The 19,723-nt window shown below is 47.7% G+C and overlaps 3 protein-coding genes across 12 annotated transcripts in view; all 3 read left to right on the forward strand.

Moving 5' to 3' along the window:
- The window catches only part of ksr1a (kinase suppressor of ras 1a), a 27,895-nt gene extending 17,415 nt beyond the window's left edge, over positions 1-10,480 (forward strand). For 4 of the 7 annotated variants that reach the window (XM_035535695.2, XM_081702248.1, XM_035535698.2 and 1 more), the window contains 15 exons: positions 1-29; positions 663-732; positions 890-973; positions 1,117-1,178; positions 1,268-1,377; positions 1,948-2,116; positions 2,462-2,503; positions 2,890-2,938; positions 3,026-3,089; positions 3,241-3,758; positions 3,972-4,068; positions 7,465-7,598; positions 7,691-7,822; positions 7,945-8,080; positions 8,392-8,538. The exon at positions 1-29 is cut by the window's left edge and continues 147 nt beyond it. In XM_035535695.2, the coding sequence (XP_035391588.2) occupies positions 1-29; positions 663-732; positions 890-973; positions 1,117-1,178; positions 1,268-1,377; positions 1,948-2,116; positions 2,462-2,503; positions 2,890-2,938; positions 3,026-3,089; positions 3,241-3,758; positions 3,972-4,068; positions 7,465-7,598; positions 7,691-7,822; positions 7,945-8,080; positions 8,392-8,538 (1,843 nt within the window). Of the gene's footprint in view, positions 30-662; positions 733-889; positions 974-1,116; positions 1,179-1,267; positions 1,378-1,947; positions 2,117-2,461; positions 2,504-2,889; positions 2,939-3,025; positions 3,090-3,240; positions 3,759-3,971; positions 4,069-4,380; positions 7,414-7,464; positions 7,599-7,690; positions 7,823-7,944; positions 8,081-8,391; positions 8,539-9,007 lie in introns of those variants that run through there. The other 3 variants (XM_027030190.3, XM_035535697.2, XM_081702247.1) reach the window with 3 other exon arrangements.
- Positions 10,481-10,554: 74 nt separating this feature from the next.
- Positions 10,555-14,690, forward strand: LOC113590173 (galectin-9-like). 3 transcript variants are annotated; one of them, XM_027030194.3, is made up of 10 exons: positions 10,555-10,697; positions 10,882-10,970; positions 11,054-11,261; positions 11,372-11,491; positions 11,579-11,614; positions 11,710-11,793; positions 12,099-12,134; positions 12,380-12,468; positions 12,890-13,046; positions 13,837-14,690. In XM_027030194.3, the coding sequence occupies exons 1-10, from the start codon at positions 10,668-10,670 to the stop codon at positions 13,981-13,983; spliced, it is 996 nt and encodes a 331-aa protein (XP_026885995.2). In that variant the 5' UTR covers positions 10,555-10,667; the 3' UTR covers positions 13,984-14,690. The 3 variants fall into 3 exon arrangements, with proteins under 3 accessions (XP_026885995.2, XP_026885996.2, XP_026885997.2); XM_027030195.3 differs by lacking the exon at positions 12,099-12,134; XM_027030196.3 differs by lacking the exons at positions 11,710-11,793; positions 12,099-12,134.
- Positions 14,691-16,119: 1,429 nt separating this feature from the next.
- nf1b (neurofibromin 1b) overlaps positions 16,120-19,723 on the forward strand; it is a 54,622-nt gene continuing 51,018 nt past the window's right edge. For both annotated transcript variants that reach the window (XM_035535819.2, XM_035535820.2), the window contains exon 1: positions 16,120-16,620. In XM_035535819.2, the coding sequence (XP_035391712.1) occupies positions 16,561-16,620 (60 nt within the window). In that variant the 5' untranslated portion in view covers positions 16,120-16,560. The remainder of the gene's footprint in view (positions 16,621-19,723) is intronic.

Genomic DNA, 19,723 nt, shown 5'->3' on the forward strand with positions numbered 1-19,723 from the left:
ACTGCTGGAGGAACACAGAGGCCTGAGGAGTGAGTCACTCTCTCACTCTCACACACACACACACACACACACACACACACACACACACACACACACACACACAGGTAGAAGGCTGTACCCAAAGCAGCTGATTAATGCACACGCCCGGGTATACCTGTGCCCGGGGCTGAGCGTCCTTCAATCCCGTGAGAAGGTTGCAGCTAACAGACCTCGTCAAATCCAGTGGGACATTCAGCAGTTTGTCTGATCTCAGCACCATCGAGCCTTCTGAAGTTGTGCTGTTGTGCTTGGCATCAGCAGTGTAGAGGGAAGTTTCTCATGCTGTAACTCTGATCAGATCTAAAGAGCGTTTGTCTTTTAAGCATCAGTTAAGGTAAATGATTAACTCTGGTTCAGAACGAAAACACGTCTGAATGTTTGCACGGGTTCAGAGTGGAAGGGTCATCTCTCATCCTGTTCCCAAACCGCACACGTAGTGTTTGCGTTTGCATCGCTGTACGGAAGCCTTGACCGGGCTAGATGCAGGAATGAGAGGAGATCCTCTGACCGATCCTCTGACCTGCATTTGGAGAGCGTGTTTCTTATCTGGGCTGGCCCAGAGAGCCTGGACGTGTCCCTCATCTCTGTCTCCGCCCTCCACCCCATGCCCCGCCCACGCACAGATAGCATGGCCGTCCACCGCAGCTCTCCCCAGGCTGTGAGGAGGGACATCGGCTTGGCTGTCACTCACAGGTAACTCCGCCCCTTCTCCAGTGCCTCCTCCCCCACAGAGCCCTGCTTTCCCTGCAAATCTTTCAAAACGTCAAGAGATGCAGCATTTGCAGAACACACAAAAATAAGAAAAAAGATGAAAAAAAATCTTGGTTTTTAACCTGTGCTTTGTTTTAAGGTTCTCCACCAAGTCCTGGCTCTCCCAGACGTGTCAAGTGTGTCAAAAAAACATGATTTTTGGAGTGAAGTGCAAACACTGCAGGTGGGTTGCTGAAGGTGAAGTCAGCTGGGTTGCTAAGGGAGTTGTTCAGAGGAAGTGGCTCATGCTAACTGAACTCTTCCCTTGAGTCACAGTTTAAGCAAACGTCTTTCCCGCTCACCTGTATTCTAACGTTGTCTCCGCAGGCTAAAGTGTCATAATAAATGCACAAAAGAGGCTCCTTCCTGCCGGATATCATTCCTCCCCAGTAAGCGCTCTGTTTTATTAGAGTTCAGAGGGCCCAAATGCTTATAAAGATTCACTCTCAGACTTCACATTTCAATGCTTCTCTCCAAGTTGCTAAGATCAGGAGAACGGAGTCTGTACCGTCAGACATCAACAACCCCGTGGACCGGCCAGCCGAGGCACCGCAGTTCGGCACACTGCCGAAGGCGATAACCAAGAAGGTACGGCCCCTTCTAATGCTGCACCGCTGGAGCAGAACCCGTCTTCTTCACGGTGACCCTTACGAAGCACCGTAATGACACTAGTTATGACACGGTCCCACTTCAGGCCGAACCTACTTAACAGTTTTACGATTTGGGGAAAACAACATTTTTTTCTGACCAATGTTGTCAAGTGTTATGTTGTGTAAGCTGAGCTCCAAGGTGAGAGGGCTGAGATGTGTATTCATAGTGGAAAACAATTACAAACTTGTCTTAACTCAAATATCCAGAAGAAATTATACTGCTGCTGCTACTGTTAGTTTTTACTGATTTGATGATTTGAACAGAATTTTAAAACCGTTACAAATATTGTCATAAGAGAATGATAAAAAAAGTACAATTCTACGAATCTTGTTAAGAATCTCGACAGCAGCACTAATAACACTGCAGCCTGTGATATGAATTGTGCTCGTTCTCAGTCATAATTTCCATATTAAACAGATGAATCAGTCAGCCCCACTCCCACCGACAACTTAAAATAACTCTGACGTCAGTCTTGCTCACTCCACTGTTCTCTCTGTCTCTGTCCAGGAGCATCCACCTGTGCTGAATCAGCTGGACTCCAGCAGTAACCCCTCCTCCACCACCTCCTCCACCCCCTCCTCTCCTGCCCCCTTCCAGCAGAGCAACCCCCCCAGTGCCACCCCACCCCCCAACCCCTCACCCAAGGGTCACCGTGACAACCGCTTCCACTTCCCAGGTGAGTGTCGCCCCGCCCACAACTCATTCCCCAGGACCTTAGGTCAGATCTACTGCAACAGAAGTCATTTGCAACATGTTTATTGTTTATAGCTTGTGAATTTGTGCAAACTTAGTTTGAAACAGTCCAGATACTCGTATGTCTTAACAGCAGCCCAGTAACCGTAACAGAGACACTTAAATGAGCCCTTGATTCAAATATCTTTCTCTTTTGTTCTACTTGTTACATGCTAACGCGGATTATTCCCCAATGAGGAACATGCGCAGATCTAAATGTGCCTTTTGACCCCTGACCTCTTTGTTGCCTTCCTGCTTCTTCCTTTCTCCCCCACCCTCTTTTCCTAAGCTGCCTGCTACTTTCAGCATAGACAGCAGTTCATCTTTCCTGGTGAGTTAAAGAGCATATAAGGGAGAGGGTCACATAAGCTCTAGCACTACCCCCTGCTCCAGCTCCTATTGTGCTTAGATAGGTCTATACTCCTTAATTAGCTGATGCCTTGCCTAAGTGATCATTTGCATGGTGAGGCCTTGGATTTGAATGAACTTTGCCTGGTGTTCATGCTTGGGGTTGGACACCTCCTACTGGTGAATTGTGGCGTTGCATGTCTCAAGGTCTCAATACCTCGAGAGTTAATGACCATCCAAATATGTTGAGCTGCTGTATGGTTTGTTTACATGTTCAGGAAATGGTTTGTTTGCCGAGCTTACTCTCCTTTGCAGCCGTGCAGTCCAAATATTTGTCCAAAATCAGTTGTTTTTGTTTTGCTTTCCCAGACGTGTCCAGCTCCAACACTCTCCACCCAGAAGGCCTCCCTGATCCAGTGTAAGGCCGTCCCTCCGTCTAGCTCTCTCTGTTGACGCTGCGCTGGTGCGTTCGTGATGGTTGACCGTTCTGTTTTCCATCCCTCAGCGGAGAGGCCGAACCTTCGGCACAGGATGTGCGCGCTCGTCTGGCCGAGCACGAAGACGGGGAGGTAAGGCTCGTGTGGGAACGTGGGGTTCTGAACGCAACCTTCTAACCAGGAGGCCTGATGTTAGCACGGTGTTTTAGAGATAGCCATGTTCTTGCCACGATGTATTCTGAGTCATTGGGGATCCGAGTCGACAAATTCCGCCGTCCCGCAGGAGGAAGAGTTGGATGACGAGGAAGCAGAGGAAGAGGAAGACCCAGGCGTTGACGAGGAAGACGAGGGGGAGGAAGGCGAGGAGGAAGAGGAGGGAGAAGAGGACGAGGGCAGGCTGAACGGCGGCTCAGAGGGAGAGGGCGAGGGGGACGAGCTGGACGACCTGCCTAGCGCTCGAACGGGGGGCGGGGACGTGGGCGGGGACGTTAGTGGGACCCACTGGAAGGGCCCGATCTCGCGCAAGGCCAGCCAGACCAGCGTGTACCTGCAGGAGTGGGACATCCCCTTCGAGCAGCTGGACCTGGGCGAGCTGATTGGCAAGGGCCGCTGGGGGCGGGTGCATCGGGGCCGCTGGCACGGAGAGGTGGCCATCCGCCTGCTGGAGATCGACGGCAACAACCAGGACCACCTGAAGCTCTTCAAGAAGGAGGTGATGAACTACCGGCAGACGAGGCACGAGAACGTGGTGCTGTTCATGGGAGCCTGCATGGCACCTCCTCACCTCGCCATCATTACCAGGTCAGTCCAAGGACAGGCGGTACTGTCGCGACCGCTTACATTACAGCAGACCGTGTGTAGAAAGTGACACTTCATATTATTGTTGGACCACTGCCAAATTCTCTAGTGTTACAATAATAATAGTTGGATTGATTGAAGGGATTTGCTTGTATGTGCCTGTTGTGGACAAACATTTATTGGTTAACAGTGTAATAATCCGTTATTCCTTCTTAGTTTCTGCAAAGGCCGGACGTTGTATTCAGCTGTGAGAGACACAAAGAACATGCTGGACATCAACAAGACAAGACAGATTGCCCAGGAGATTGTGAAGGTTTGCTTGAATATCAAACCCCAGACTTTCCTTACAGTGCATCCGTGCAAGCACTTCACTTTTTCCACATTTTGTTATGTTACAGCCTTATTCCAAAATGGATAAAATTCATTTTTTCAAATTTTGCAAATTTATTAAAAATAAAAAACAAACAAACAAAAAAAAATCACATGTACATAAGTATTCACAGCCTTTGCTCAATACTTTGTTGAAGCACCTTTGGCAGCAATTACAGCCTCAAGTCGTTTTGAGTATGATGCTACAAGCTTGGCACACCTGTTTTTGGGCAGTTTCTCCCATTCTTCTTTGCAGATCCTCTCAAGCTCCATCAGGTTGGATGGGGAGTGTCGGGGCACAGCCATTTTCAGATCTCTCCAGAGATGTTCAATCAGGTTCAAGTCTGGGCTCTGGCTGGGCCACTCAAGAACATTCACAGAGTTGTCCCGAAGCCACTCCTTTGTTATCTTAGCTGTGTGCTTAGGGTTGTTGTCCTGTTGGAAGATGAACCTTCGCCCCAGTCTGAGGTCCAGAGCGCTCTGGAGCAGGTTTTCTTCAAGGATGTCTCTGTACATTGCTGCATTCATCTTTCCCTCGACCCTGACTAGTCTCCCAGTTCCTGCTGCTGAAAAACAACCCCACGGCATGATGCTGCCACCACCATGCTTCACTGTAGCGATGGTATTGGCCAGGTGATAAGCGGTGCCTGGTTTCCTCCAGACATGACGCTTGGCATTCAGGCCAAAGGAGTTCAATCTTTGTTTCATCAGACCAGAGAATTTTCTTTCTCATGGTGTGAGAGTCCTTCATGTGCCTTTTGGCAAAGCAGGCTGTCTTGTGCCTATTAACTGAGGAGTGGCTTCCGTCTGGCTATTCTACCATACAGGCCTGATTGGTGGAGTGCTGCAGAAATGGTTGTCCTTCTGGAAGGTTCTCCTCTCTCCACAAAGCAACGCTGAAGCTCTGTCAGAGTGATCCTTGGGTTCTTGGTCACCTCCATGACTAAGGTCCTTCTACCCCAATCACTCAGATCGGCTGAGCGGCCAGTTCTAGGAAGAGTCCTGGTGGTTCCAAACTTCTTCTATTTACAGATGATGGAGGCCACTGTGCTCATTGGGACCTTCAATGCTGCAGAGATTTTTCTGTACCCTTCCCCCGATCTGCTCCTCGATACAATCCTGTCTCGGAGGTCTGCAGACAATTCCTTGGACTTCATGGCTTGGTTTGTGCTATGACATGTACTGCCAACTATGGGACTTTATATAGACAGGTGTGTGCCTTTCCAAATCACGTCCAATCAACTGGATTTACCGTAGGTGGACTCCAATCTAGTTGTGGAAACAACTGAAGGATGATCAGTGGAAACAGGATACACCTGAGCTCAGTTTTGAGTGTCATGACAAAGGCTTTAAATACTTATGTACATGTGATTTTTTTTTTTTTTTTAATAAATTTGCAACAATTCCAAACAAACTTTTTTCACTTTGTCATTATGGGGTATGGTGTGTAGAATTTCGAGGGAAAAAATGAATTTAATCCTTTTTGGAATAACATAACAAAATGTGGAAAAAGTGAAGCGCTGTTGTAACGTTGGAGGGTTAAGCAGGATGCGGGGACGAGGCACATAGAACATGAACATACGTTTTATTGCACATGTAACATACACGTTTTAACACACAGACTAATTGGGTCAAACACCGACAACCTCAACGATAAGACACGAGACTTATATACATGCATGACAATTACACACAACAAGGACAGACAGACACACACACACACGCACAGACGTTTGGGGGGCGGAGGAGCCATACCGTGACAGAGCCCCCCCCTTAAGGGTGCGACTCCCAGCGCGCCAGCCTATTGGGCTGCGGCCCCGAGAACAACGCTAAACGGTGAGGCAAAAGGACTGGACAACCTGTCACGGGCCAGCGCAAACAGGGCAGCAGCGGGAAGGACAGGGATCAGGTCAACAAACACAGGGACGGGCACAGACACAAAGGGGAACAAAGTGACCGGTACATTTAGTGCAATAGGGACCGGCACGGTGACGGGACAGGCACATGAACAACACCACACACATTGAACAGTCCGGAGACGGGATAAGGAACCCCAGCCAGTCCCCCAGTTGCCGGCTGGGTCGGAGACCGACCAGCCTGGTGGGGAGTGTCCCTCGCCAGCTTAGGTAGCGGCGACTGTCCTGGTTTTGGTGCATGCGCGTCGGGAAGCACACCAGCTGTGTTGCCCGGTTCTGGTGCAGGCACTGGTGCTACCGCCTTTTTTGCTCGAGGCTTAAGCGTAGGCGCATGCGCTCTGGGGCCCTTCGCCTTAGGGGGAGGACTGTCTTACTCTGACGATGCCTCCCTGCTCACCACCCGGGGCAGCTTGCTTGCTCCGGGGCGGCGTGCCCTGGGCGGAGCCTTAGGTGGAGGCTTCGGTGCTGGAGGCTCATCATTCTCAGAACCTTTAGTGTCGCTGTAGGAAGGAAGATCCCCATGAGGGTCCTCTTCCATCTCCATTGGAGTGTCCTCCTCACGATCGGACCCCATATCCGACCGCAGACCAGACTGACGTCCCTACACTCCCCTTTCTCTCCACACTCCGCACAGCCCTGATAATCGTCCAGGCAGAGGTCGTAGGACCCAGCGGAGTCCATCTCCGGCAGTGCCGGTTCTCGTGGTCCGCTGGTCTCCGTAGGACTCCGCAGAGTCCGACCCCGGACCATACACAGGCCCCACCCCAAAATTGTTCAGCGGGTTCCTCCCTCCTTGTGGATCCTTGGAGCAAGGCCAGGATGAGGGAAGGTATCGCCGCTGGATAGTAGGAGTCCACGGAGTCCGACTCCGAGGACTGGAAGTCATTATACCAGTCCCGGTCGCCGGGCGTGGTTCCGTACAACTCCCCTGCTTCCGCACCTGCAGCTGGAGTGAGGAGGTGCCCCAGAACACGGAGGGCTTCGCTGCACGGCCTGTGGGAGGGCATGAACTTCCCTTCTTTCCCTTCGTTGTGCCTTTCCCAGGCATCCGTCGTACATCAGTGTTTCTGTAACGCTGGAAGGTTAAGCAGGATGCAGGGATGAGGCACGTTGAACATAAACACACGTTTTGTTGCACATGTAACATACACGCTTTAACACACAGACTAATATGTTCAAACACCGACAACCTCAACGATAAGACACGAGACTGATATACACGCATGACAATTCCACGCAACAAGGATCAGGTGAACAACACGAGAGGGCATGGCAATACAGACAGACACACACACACACACACACACACACACACACACGGAGATGCTTGAGGGGGGGAGGGGCCGTTCCGTGACAGCTGTGAATACTCCCCCCCCCCTTACTTTCCTTTGCCAGCCATTCATTGGTTCCTTGTTCCCCAATAGGGAATGGGCTATTTGCATGCCAAGGGCATAGTTCACAAGGACCTGAAGTCTAAGAACGTCTTTCACGACACCAACAAAGTGGTGATCACAGACTTTGGCCTTTTTGGGATCTCTGGAGTGGTTCAGGAGGGACGGTAAGGTGTTTCTTATTCTGCACTCAGTGATAAGAGACTGGGTAATATAATTTTGCACAGAGCAAACAGATGTTGGGTGTGGGTGTGTCCAGGCGGGAGAATGAACTGAAGCTTCCTCATGGCTGGATATGCTACCTGGCTCCAGAGATTGTACGCAAGATGAGCCCTGGTAACAGCGAGGACCAGCTTCCCTTTTCTAACGCCGCCGACGTCTATGCCTTCGGGTAAGAGACCCACCTACCGGCCCGCTTTGACGGACGCTTTGACCCCGCCTCCACACGGACTGACCGCACACGACAGACGCTTTTGACGGCCTGACCGCGTGCCCTGGCGTTTCTGTTTTCAGCACGATCTGGTACGAGCTGCAGGCGCGGGACTGGCCGATCACCAACCAGCCGGTGGAGGCCACCATCTGGCAGGTGGGCAGCGGAGACGGCATCAGGAAGGTGCTAGCAGAGATCAGCCTAGGCAAAGAGGTCACGGTGAGGTCATGGCTGAAATAAAGCCAGTGTTCATGAATGCCGGGATTGCAGTTTTGGGTTTTTTTTTGGAGCCATTTATTTATAAGTAGAAGCACGAAATTTCTCTTCCTTGTTCATTGGCTGTGTTTCCGTAGGCCAGTGCTTGTGTACTGTATTAAGCTTAACTTAATAATATTAATTTATTATTAGAATTTAGTTATTAATGTTAAGGCATATTACTCAGTACTTTCTGTGAATTATTAGTGAAACTACTAGGAAAGATGTGTAGTTAATGCCCTCCGCCCACCCCACCCCCGTAACTCCGCCTACAGGAGATTCTGTCAGCCTGCTGGTCGTACGACCCGCGTGAGCGGCCCACCTTCACGCAGCTGGCCGACCTGCTGGAGAAGCTTCCCAAACTGAACCGCAGGCTGTCCCACCCGGGCCACTTCTGGAAGTCCGCAGAGTATGTATCCTAGAGGCGGGGATATAGGGGTGGGAGGCCCGCCCCCTTTTACCTGACCGCAACCGCGCCACTCTATGTGCGTGCGTGGAGGCGCGTGCACAAGCACTCGCTCCATGCTTGGGTGGATGTGCTGGGGTGAGTGGTGTCCACTCTGTGGGTGGAGAGCGCACCGCCTCCGCAGTGGCTGCTGGTCCGAAATGTTCAGCAGGAATTACACAACTGTGGTGCACAAGCCCGTATATTACCTGTATATTAGCGGCTTCTCTCTTTACCAAAAAATATCAGACATTCAGTTTATTTCCTCCTTTCCTTCCACCACCTGTCTTCCTGCCCTTCTTGCTCACGTGTGAACACAGAAACACTAACCTACGCTGACCTACGCTTCACGTAAACGATCTCCGGTTTTATTCTGCTTTCCCTTCGTCTATTAACAGCCTCATCCGCGCTCTCTCTTTTCTGCTCTTCCTTCTCTCCATCTGTAGGCTGTAGCCGTCTGTCTGAAACCTGAGGCGTCGCCAAACCTAGCCTGACCCCGTCTTGCATGTGTGCTGAGCTCCTTAACTCCGCCAGACTGGGAGAGAAAGGGCTGTGTGATCCAGGTTCCGCCTCCGTTCCTCTGCTGTCCCTGCCTCTGCCTCTGATGTTTCCTCTTACTCTCTCGGAAGAGAGAGCGCCGTTGGCAACAGAGCAGGGAAAAGGGGGAAGGGTTACTCTCGCATCCCTGTTTTTGGTTTTTGTTTTTTTTTTTTTTACCCTTCGGAGTTAGCGTTGGCGACTCCCTCTCCATTTCCAGCACTCTGTGTCTTGGCTGAATTTGGACTCGTGGGACGTAGCGCCAGGCTGGTGGGAGGCGCGTCTCTGCCCGAGGCAGCCTGCTGTCCCGTTTCTATGCTGCGTTTCCCTCCAGAGTCCCGCTGGGATGGCCGGGTCTGCCGAGATGCCCCGTGCGAGGCTGGCGGCGTCGAGCACTTACATCTCCCTTGCTTCCTCAGTGGTCTTACTAAACTGCTTCTGCCTCCTTAGACGCTGTGTAATATTGCTGCTCTCTTTCCCTCTTTGCACGGACTGGGATTAGATCCAGTCACACCCTTATTTGCTTATCGCCGCCTCATTGGGCTCAAAGTGTGTGCTTATAGAAGACTGAGCCATGGTCTCTGAAGAAACCAGCAAAAGCATCTCCAGAGCTGGTGAAGGGGAGGGGGGGGGGATCTTTCAGACAGAAACTGAGTGTCTTTGTCAAGTTCATTGAGCCTTTTTTGACACCCCACTGGTCCACTATTGACTGTTTACTGTGCTTGCTCTCCGATTTGCTAGCTGGGTGTCACAATGAGCCTACAAGAAGTGCGGCTGTCTTCTCCACTTAAGTAGTTTCCAGGTTTTTAGCTGATTATGATTAGTGTCAAAGTACATCCTTTTGTTTTGGTTACAGAACGAGCATGACAGTGTTCCATACCAAGTTCCATAAACATTACCTCTCGTGCGAGTTTGTGTGTTTTGGGTATTGTGGGTGCTTGTGTTGTTGCATACATGTGGATGATGATGATGATGATGATGATGGTGTGTGTGTGTGTGTGTGTGTGTGTGTGCGTACGTAATGTGTAAATATATGGGTTAATTCTGTAAAAGACTGGAGTATTTGTGGTATGGAAATGTACATGTATAAATCTGATTATTTATTGTACAGCTAGCAGTTCTTTTAATATTTATATGAGGATTTTATATATAATGTACATGACCTTTTTGACCAAGAACTGCTCTCCTATTTCAGATGTATATATCTTTATATTTTTTCATGTACAAATACACTGTTAAAAAAATTGTACATTTTATAGAATGGGTGAATACATGTTGTTATGTACAAATTCATATTTTTGTATTGCATGTGGCTACCATTCTGTATACAGTACGTGTTGTCTGTTTTCATCCTCGGAAAACAATAAAAACCAAGTCTGTTATGTGTCTGTGGTTGTGCTTTTAACAACATGGATGTCGGATTTGAATGGCTTCATTTCTCATCTGCGTCATGATTCAAATCATGCGTCCAGGAGGATGCACCTTTACAGGTAAATCGATACTTCCTGCTGGTTAAAGAAAACCTTCAAGCACATTTGCACCTTGTCGATACTGTCTTTCAGTTCTGAGATGGCCCAGCAACGCCCTTACCTGAATCCAGTAAGTGCTTCAGACTTCATTTAAATGTTTTTTAAATCCTGTTCTAATGAAGAATAAACAGGATCCTGCTTGTTGCCGGAAACGTGTGGCTGGAAATATTGCTAAACAGCGCAATGAAGTAATTGTTAATGAACTGAATGCTTATTAATTAAGTAAATGGCTGTGTGAATCTTCTTACCGTTAGCGACTGCCATTTACGGGTCGTATTCAGGGGGGCTTGTTTGAAGGCAAGGCTGTCACGATCACGGGTAGGGTGCTGCCCGGAGCAGACAGGTGAGCTATACGAGGTCCCCTCATGGAGTCCAGGTTTAAAAACCGTGCTCCTATTTACAAAAAGTTCGTATTTGTATTAACAGGTTTCATGTAAATTTGCAATATGACGCAAAGGGGTCGTCAGAAATAGCCCTTCACTTCAACCCGCGCTACAGCGGGAATTCTGGCTGCGTGGTGTGCAACTCCTTCCACAATTCATCCTGGGGTTCGGAAGAGCGGAGCAGCAAATCCCCGGTACCGAGGGGCGCCACCTTCAATCTCACCTTCCTGGTCAACCGTGATTCTTACTCGGTAAGGAGGAGTCCACCGTTGTGCGATCGCGGTGCCGCCTGTTCTGTGAGACATGGCACACCTTGGACCCGACAGTCATCATAACCGAACTGTTTTTGCTACACTGTCAGGTGATAGTAAACGGAGCCCATTTCTTGGAGTATTTGCACCGTCTCGCTGTCTCATGTGTGAACGCGATTTCAGTGGGTGGAGGCGTAGAGATCGAGTCTATTGCTTTCCAAAATCCGACTGTGAGTATCGGCCAAAGTAAACTAATGGGAGAACGTTGACTTCGGTTTTAAAATGCAACGACTTAATTGTGGGGTTCTCCATTTCAGACTCATTGCGTTCCAGATGCCAGCTTTCCACACCAGGTAATGTTTAATTGTGACACTTTAAGCTTGATGCCACTACAGGTCGGCCATTTTCAGCTTGATGCCACTACACAAAAGAAGTGTTTTGATTGCAGCGAAATAGGAGCAAAAACCAAACACCTCATTTTGCGTCATGGGCACTGCAACAACAGCCTTGTTGGGCTGCCCCACAAACCACAGTAAGCTACGTGATGCTTTTCTGTATTAAAGTTCTTGTTTACTTTCATGTGGGGTATATGTTTTCTGGTCTGGAGCCATGGATAGCAGGTTAAGAAGGCTTTCTGAAGGATTGTGTTCCAGCTGTCTTTAATTTATAATTAGCTCAAGATCATGACATAACTTCTATTTAAAAAATATGTTGATTGTTTGTTTAGCTTTAACTAATAAATCTAACTTTTTGATTGTCATTTTTGGCCATTCTTTTAGATTAAATTATTTAAGTTTAGTATCTCTCATAACGCATATCCTGTTTCTGTCTACACAGTCACTTCCGCCTCCTTACTATCCCCCACAAGCTTATGTAAGAACTACACATCCCACAATTCATTGCGTTATTGGGACAGCTGGGCCGTTCCCAAAGATGTATGCTTTGTTAGCGCTTCAGTTGCTGTACCTACCAAATTGTCTCTGCTTTTTCCATTACGAAACTTTTCTCAGTTAAGAAGATTAAAAGTCCTGTAAGCAATCGACAGCTAAAAATAAACTTTATAGTGGTATACAATTGGTTGTAATGTTTACAGCATGTAGTTTTTAATGTCTCCCTAGGTTCTGCCATACAAAACGTTTATCCAAGGTGGACTTCACCCAGGAAAAGTGATTATGGTGCAGGGCACCGTTAACCACAATGCAGACAGGTGCATACAGCAACACAACACAAAGCAACACAAAGGTTCAGAAAACAGCTGCAAATTACTGGACAAATGTTGTTTACAATGTGGTTTGCCAACATTCATATTGCCTTTTTTTTTTTTTTTTTTTAAACTGGTGCATTGAAAGCTGTATCATGCACTGGGGATGAGCTAGCAGATCGGAAATTTTATGAACTGACTTGTGGCAAAGGTCACTGAGCCCTTCAGCCCGATTCGTTCTGCAGCCAGCGTCCGTAGACGTGGCGCAGCGACGTGCTTTGCTTTCACGCACCTGTTAGCAAAGGGTGCGGCTGAAACCCCAGAACTCAATAATTAGGGCTGAGTGTCCACACACCTTTGGCCAAACACTGTGTTAGCGTGTTGGGGGAAGGTGGAGTTTGCTGAATTTGGCACCATTTCTTTGCAGGTTTTGCATCAACCTGCGCTTCGCCACTGGCCTCGCGCTTCACCTCAACCCGCGGCTCAACGAGGGCGTGGTGGTGCGTAACAGCCTGCTGCATGACAGGTGGGGTCCGGAGGAGAGGAGTGGAGGCATGCCTTTCTACAGAAACCAGCCTTTTACGGTACGCAGTCCCTCCCTTCCTGGCGCTCCATCCTGTTCGACGAGCCAGCAGCATGTCCGAGCAGACCCAGTAAACGCTGCCGTTTCGTTTCGTTCGCCTCGTGTCACTTCAGTGGGATTGGGTTCGAAATCGGTTCATTTGACTTCAGTTCAGCAATTAAGCAAGAAGCGTTCGGTACGCTGAAAAATCACTTCCCATGAACATTTTCTACAGACTAAACAAGTCATATGAATTTCTTATGGTGTGATTTAATATTTTTGCAAGTGTATAAACAGCCATATGTAGTGCCCCTCCTCCTCCTCCTCCTTTCAATGAAATCCACAATGCCAGGAACACTGTACCGGGAGACCTATTTTACTTTTCCCTCATTCATTAATTATGTGTCCAGTGAAGTTTATTACTGTAGCAGCCCGAGTACAGGACGTTCAGACTCCCTCGACGGTGATAAACGTTTATTGTGAAACACTGAAGACAAGGGCACTCACGTAAACGTCGTGAAACACAACACGCTAATGAGCAACGATACACGTATGTACACACCCACATCCAACGACTGACAACACAGCGCACACCTGCATCGGTTTAAATACCCAGACAATATACACAATAAACCGTCTGCAGGTGTGCGCAGACACCAGAGGCGTGAGTATAAACAAAAACGACGAACCACGTGACTCGTGGACGCGCAGCTGCCGTCATGGTTCTGTTGCAACACCTTTGTGAATGATGTGATTATGCGGCATGGGCGGTCTGATCTATTAATTATTGATTACTAAATGATCTATTACAGGTTGCCATTGTTTGCGACACCCAGTGCTACAGGATCAACATCAACGGTGTACAGATGTTCACCTACAACCACCGCCATTGTCTTTCTCAGAAGATTGACATACTGGAGGTCGATGGCAATCTTAACCTCACCTCCGTAACAGTCTAACAGTCATTGGAAGTCATCAGGAAGCTATTGATTATAATGTTCTATCCATTTTGTTACTATTTGGCAAGTAAAAATTCATCGAGGCATTGATTTTAAAGATGGTAATTAGACATAATCCATTTTTGAATGTTATAATGAATTATTATAATAAATGTTTTTGGGTTATTGTCAAATATGCAAATGCATTAAATTCACAATGCAATGCTTGGTATACTTCTTTTTTAATATTTGCATTTCACTGTATTTTGTCTAAATATTTATATATTCAGTGTATTTAAAAAAAAAATAATAATTCTGAATCTGTATCTGTACCAGGCTAAATTTATGCTTTCGTGATTTGCACCCGTTTTCTGTGAATGAATGCCTACTGCATGTAGAGGGCTGCTTCTCCCTCCATTACAGCTTCTGCGATGCAATATTCACATTTTGCTTTCAGGTCTCATACAAAAATGTTGGATATTTTATTAATCTATTAATGAACTAACTGGAGCTGTTTTATCCTCCATCTACTGTTCACTTGATGGTATGAATCTGTGATGTGCAGACACACACTTGTGGTTATGTCTGCCATGACCTGTAGGGCGCAGAATCTAGCCTGTATTCAGTGGGTGCAGAAAATAAGCTGCTCTGAAGGGATTTGTGGGGATTTTGATGTTGCATAATTGTCTTATATTAAAATCAAACATTGTTACAGATCATTTACAAAATCTACTTACTGACCAGTCAGGCTGATCCATTTTCAAGTATGCTGAATGAGTTTGCACAGGTCCATTGAAGCATCTGGTTGGTCGATGGGATGAGGGTAAACAAAATGTTTTTTAGAAATATTTTCATTGATAGCATAACACCAACAACAAATCATCTTTGCAGAAAATGTCCACCACTCTGTCCTTTTATTCCTTGCACAGGCTAGTTTATAACTGGTTTTACTTTCTCCAGCTGGGCAGGGGCTTTCCTTCAGGTTCCGTTCTGTACAGTACGTTCACTGTCCTCCCAGCTTCACCCTGTTTCCGGTATATCTATCCGTGCTCCTGTCTGCGCTACATTCACACAGAGCTCTAGCCACAGTGGGGAAACAAGCTGGCTTTTCTTCCTCCCAGCTGTCCTGGCAATCTTCAAACTAATGAACTGAATTCATTTAGGAGTGCGTGACTGGTAAAATGGCCTCAGAAGAAAGGTTGAGTGGGGGGAAAAAAGATTTATTTCTTCTTATAGAAAGATTTGCTATAGCAATGTATGAGAAAACATTTTTTTTTAAATACCAGAAAAATGTGTGATCAGTGATCCTGTGAACTTAAATTACAAATGTTTTCTTAATAAAAGATGTTTCCTAACAAAAAATGACTGGTGTTGAATCCAATCATAATCCAAATTTGCAAATGTATTAAAGTTTGACAACTGAAATTCACATATTTTCTGCATATTTTTTCCACCGATAAATTCTACTGTCTGGTAGGTTGCAGATAAAGTTCACTCAGATTAACCTCAACCTGAATCTTGTAGTTAACTCAGATTAACCTCAACTCTGAAAAAACATGATGGCAGCAGAACTGAAGGAGTTCTACCGTCAGACAGAAGTTTCTGTTTTGGATGACGAGGCAGCAGGGTGAATAAGACACCTACAGATTAGGGCTGTGGTGATTATAGTCCTGTGGTATCTTTATGTGTAACTGTGAGGCAAACTCAACAGCAACAGAGGGAGGGACCACACTGTCCCTAAGTAATTCCTTATCAGAACTACATAGCCTAGTCCACTCAAGTTTCAGACCCCAGCCAGGGTCCTCGTTGGGACATGGCGCGTTTGCAGAGGTGTGCAGGATGTAGGCTGTTAGATGCTATAACTGTTTGTGAAGTTTCCATTACTCACACTGCCCACTTTACATCAATCACCAGTTTCATGTTGCACATGCCCTGTTAATCTTGAGACCCATTTAGCAATATGCACTACTCTAAAATCTGAATGTAAAATTACTTTTTGTGCGAACCATTGTCCCATCTATGGTTATCCCAGGGACAGTGAATCAGCTGACAGAACTGTTGTCTATGGTCATATAGTGCTTTTTCTGCGCAATTTTTTGGCTGTCAAAGTTCCTTAACTTGGAACATAGGCTCGATTCATCTGTTCAGTTGGAAATGAATTTATTTTTGCCTTTAGAGTAATTTAGGTGATTTGATACTGCTATAAACTAGTCCATCTTGTATCAAAACCTCCCAGCTCCCTCATAGACACACTGCAGAGGGCCACGCATGCGCAGTAACGCTCCCATCGCCGCCGCTTCATTGCCGTGTTGCTGCCTCACTGGGAAGGAGGATTCAAACTTCCGGCGCTGTCATGGCGGCGTGGTGGTGTTTCTGATGAAAAAAACAAAAAACAAAACCAAAAAAAAAAAAAAAAACACAAACAAAAAAACAAACAAAAAAAAAAAACAAAAAAACGAGAGAAGAACAACAACAGCCCACCCGCTCCACACGGGCCCCGACGTCCTACTTCGAGGATTTAGTGGCTTGCGCGTCGCAGGAAAGGCGGCGTTCATCTAGACGTTTATCCCGCAGCCCTTCGCGGGTTCACCCCCGGCCATGGCGGCTCACAAGCCCGTGGAGTGGGTTCAGGCCGTCGTGAGCAGATTCGACGAACAGGTAAACTGAACGGCGCATGTCGAGCTGGCTGACCGCCTTGCTCGGGGTGTTTAAGTCGATTCCGTGTAGTGTGGCGTTTTCTTGGCGTTTGTGGGCGTTTAAATAAGCGCGGTTGGCTAGCCAGCTGTGCTAGCGGCTGAGGGCGGGTGGCCGTAGCCCTGTGCGGAACCTGCCACCCCGGGCGTTTAGGGGGGAGGTCAGACCCGCGTCTGTGTGTTTGGACGACACCGGTCCACCTCAACAGCAAACCCTACATGTACCTCAGACAATCTTGACGGCTGGGACCCAAAACATGAACAAAGGGCTGTATGGGAGCGAGCCCATCCGTCGGCACCAGTACTCCGGCTGACTGGACCCCTCAGGTGGCCAGGGTGGGTTAGCTAAGCTAAGCTAACCGAGTACTTTTTCAGGCAGTTCATGTCGCCCACAGTCCATAAACGACCTTTCTGATGACCAGTTAACGTTAAATTGGGATTAAGATGGCCCGCTGGCATTTTTTGTGAGTTTACCTATCGCTTCAAATGACAATGTTTTGCAAATTGTCTTAAACACCACCCCCACCCCCCAGCTAGCGAAGGACGTGTGTTGTATCTGTCGGATGTCCCGGCGTTGGCGAGCAGATGAGCGCGTCTTCAGTGGTGCCTGCCCGTGCTAAAATGCCTTTTATCTCGGTGTCCTGCTTCAAACACACCGCTGGCGACAGACCTAAAACCTTTTTGTCGACATTTCCTAAATGCAACTGTGCAAAAAAAGCCTAAATGTCCAGTTCATTCACAAAGAAGTGCGTTAGACAACAGACCTGTAGGCCGGGTGCAAACTTAAATCTGTGTTTGGACGACCACACATTAAAGGCGAATAATTTCTGCGCGCTTTATTTAATAGTCTTGTTGTGCAGTAAATCAGGGCTTTATGGAACTTGTTTGGCAGAATAAAGTGCCCACAAAAGTGTTTGTCAAAAGTTAATCATTTAATGTCGGTTTTCAGAAAAGAGCAATTTGGCTACACTTTAAACAAAATTTGCTTTCTTTTTGATAAAAACCCTTTGCACATGTAGACACCCACCAGCCCATGTGGGCCCCACAAAGGTGTGTTGACGAGGAAGCGTGTCTTTACCATTCACCCTTTTAAAAAAGGAACATTCTACTGTGGTACCTGTAGGCGGAGATGCCATGTGCTGATCAGGTTGCCCTTCCTCAAAGACACTAATGTTTCCTGTTCTGGGTCTATTGAGCTGCAACTGAGCTGTGACCACAAGCCTCCTGTTTTGTAGTGACCACCTGTTGTATGTGAAATATGCTAATGAACTTCAGGTCAACCTGTGCTGGTGAGCTGTAGTTGCAGCATGAGCTCATATAGCAGGTAACTCCGAATGTGATTCGCTCCTCAGACCGGGGACGTAAGTACCTCCAGGGTCGAGATGTCGAATGTCCTTAAATTCTTGAGATCTGTCTTCATTTCCCAGGGCCATCAAGGTGTTTGGTTAATGTGGGTGCTGCAGCTGTCTTGGCTGCCTGTGTCACCAGATTAAGGTCGATCAATATTTAATTGAGCTAATTAACATTCTCCTACTGCAGGCCAATGGATGTGGATGTGTTTAACGGTTGCAGGGTGTGGTTGACCTTCCTGTTCTCTGGGTGACTGTCAGTCTTTGCCAGGGTGTGGCTAGTTAGCACTTAATGAAAGCCTGAGAAAGATCAGTACCACATCTTAATGCTAAGCCTGGTTTTAGCGCCAGATTATCGCAAAATAGGATTTCGGCCTGTTGGCTGTAGTGTGACTGAAACCAGCTCTTTGCCCCTTTGAAATCTAGCATGTAAATACTGTGAATGAAGAGTACATTTTTCATGTCACGCGTAATATCCCTCTGTTTTCTTTTTAAATCATTAAATTGTCATATTTAAGATCCTCTCCAGTGGTTGACAAGCAGCACATAGCAGTGCTTTTGAAGTCCTTCAGAGCTCAGCATACCTGCGTCAGTGCACATGCACTGCGAGTTGTGCCATCAGATTGAAATAAGAAAATAAAACCGCACACTTCGTAATCAACCAACAATTATTTTGCTTCCCGATTTTGTAGAAACCGACGTTTCTGAAAATGTGATTCAGTAGCTTGATTATGGGGAAGATGTACAGGTAAACTAAATCCACAGCTTAATTAAGAGGTAATGAAACAGTGTTGGTAAGCATGGGTGTAAGGGCAGTGATTTGAGTAAGCACATACGCACCACTGTTTGCTACTCTTTGAGAGCTACCACTGTCTGTAGCTACTGCAACCATGAGGGGGTGTGGGATGGGTGGTGGAACTTGGGCGGGGGTCGTCTAGGGACACTAGCCCGCAGTGTATGCATCTGACTGCTTGAAGTCTTGAGTTGATCCGGCTGCCGAGCTGTTGCAGTCACTCTCTTCACAACTGTCCCTCTCTGGGTGTAGGGACATGAACTCTTCCCGTCTGGTCTCTGCCACCACAGTGGCTTTTGCCAAAGTACCCACAAGGAAAGGATCTTGGCGGCAGCCTAAAGGGAATTTTGAATTCGCCCCACAAAAACAAAGTGGCCCTGTGTCTGCTGGCCTGGCGTGAATACGGATGTCAACATGGGGTGTGTGTGTGTGTGTGTGTTTGTGAGTGAGAGAGAGAGAGAGGAAGGAATTGCATGTGTGTTCCTGTCTTGGAGATTGCCGTTTCCGTTCTGTGTTTCTGGGGTTGGGGTGTCTGGCAGGCCTAGGGTCCCTCTCGGCCCCTAGGCCTCCTCTCGCTCTCATACTTCTTCTCATTTCCTCCTTTCTTTCTCTTCTCCCATATCCTCATGTTTATTCTCCTTGTCTCATGCCTCTGGCTAGGGAGGTTATCACACACGGTATGGTCATTTGTCCACCCCTTTGCCTCCCTGCCTCCCCAGTGGGTCTTGATCGCTACCCCCCCCCCCCCCCCCCAGCTGGGGGTCCTCCACCAAGCAGCCGGATCTTGACGGGACAGGCTCCCGAACCCAGACGGCAGTTGGAGAAAGTTGCCCCCACCCAGCCTGGGTGCTAAATGATTAGAAGATAAATATGTAGTGATCAGGTGGAATGGTGCACGGAGCCTTCGTGATGCTCGGGAGTTGCCG

The sequence above is a fragment of the Electrophorus electricus genome, chromosome 19, assembly GCF_041902795.1.
Source record: "Electrophorus electricus isolate QZ-2024a chromosome 19, ASM4190279v1, whole genome shotgun sequence".
NCBI classification, from domain to species: domain Eukaryota; kingdom Metazoa; phylum Chordata; class Actinopteri; order Gymnotiformes; family Gymnotidae; genus Electrophorus; species Electrophorus electricus.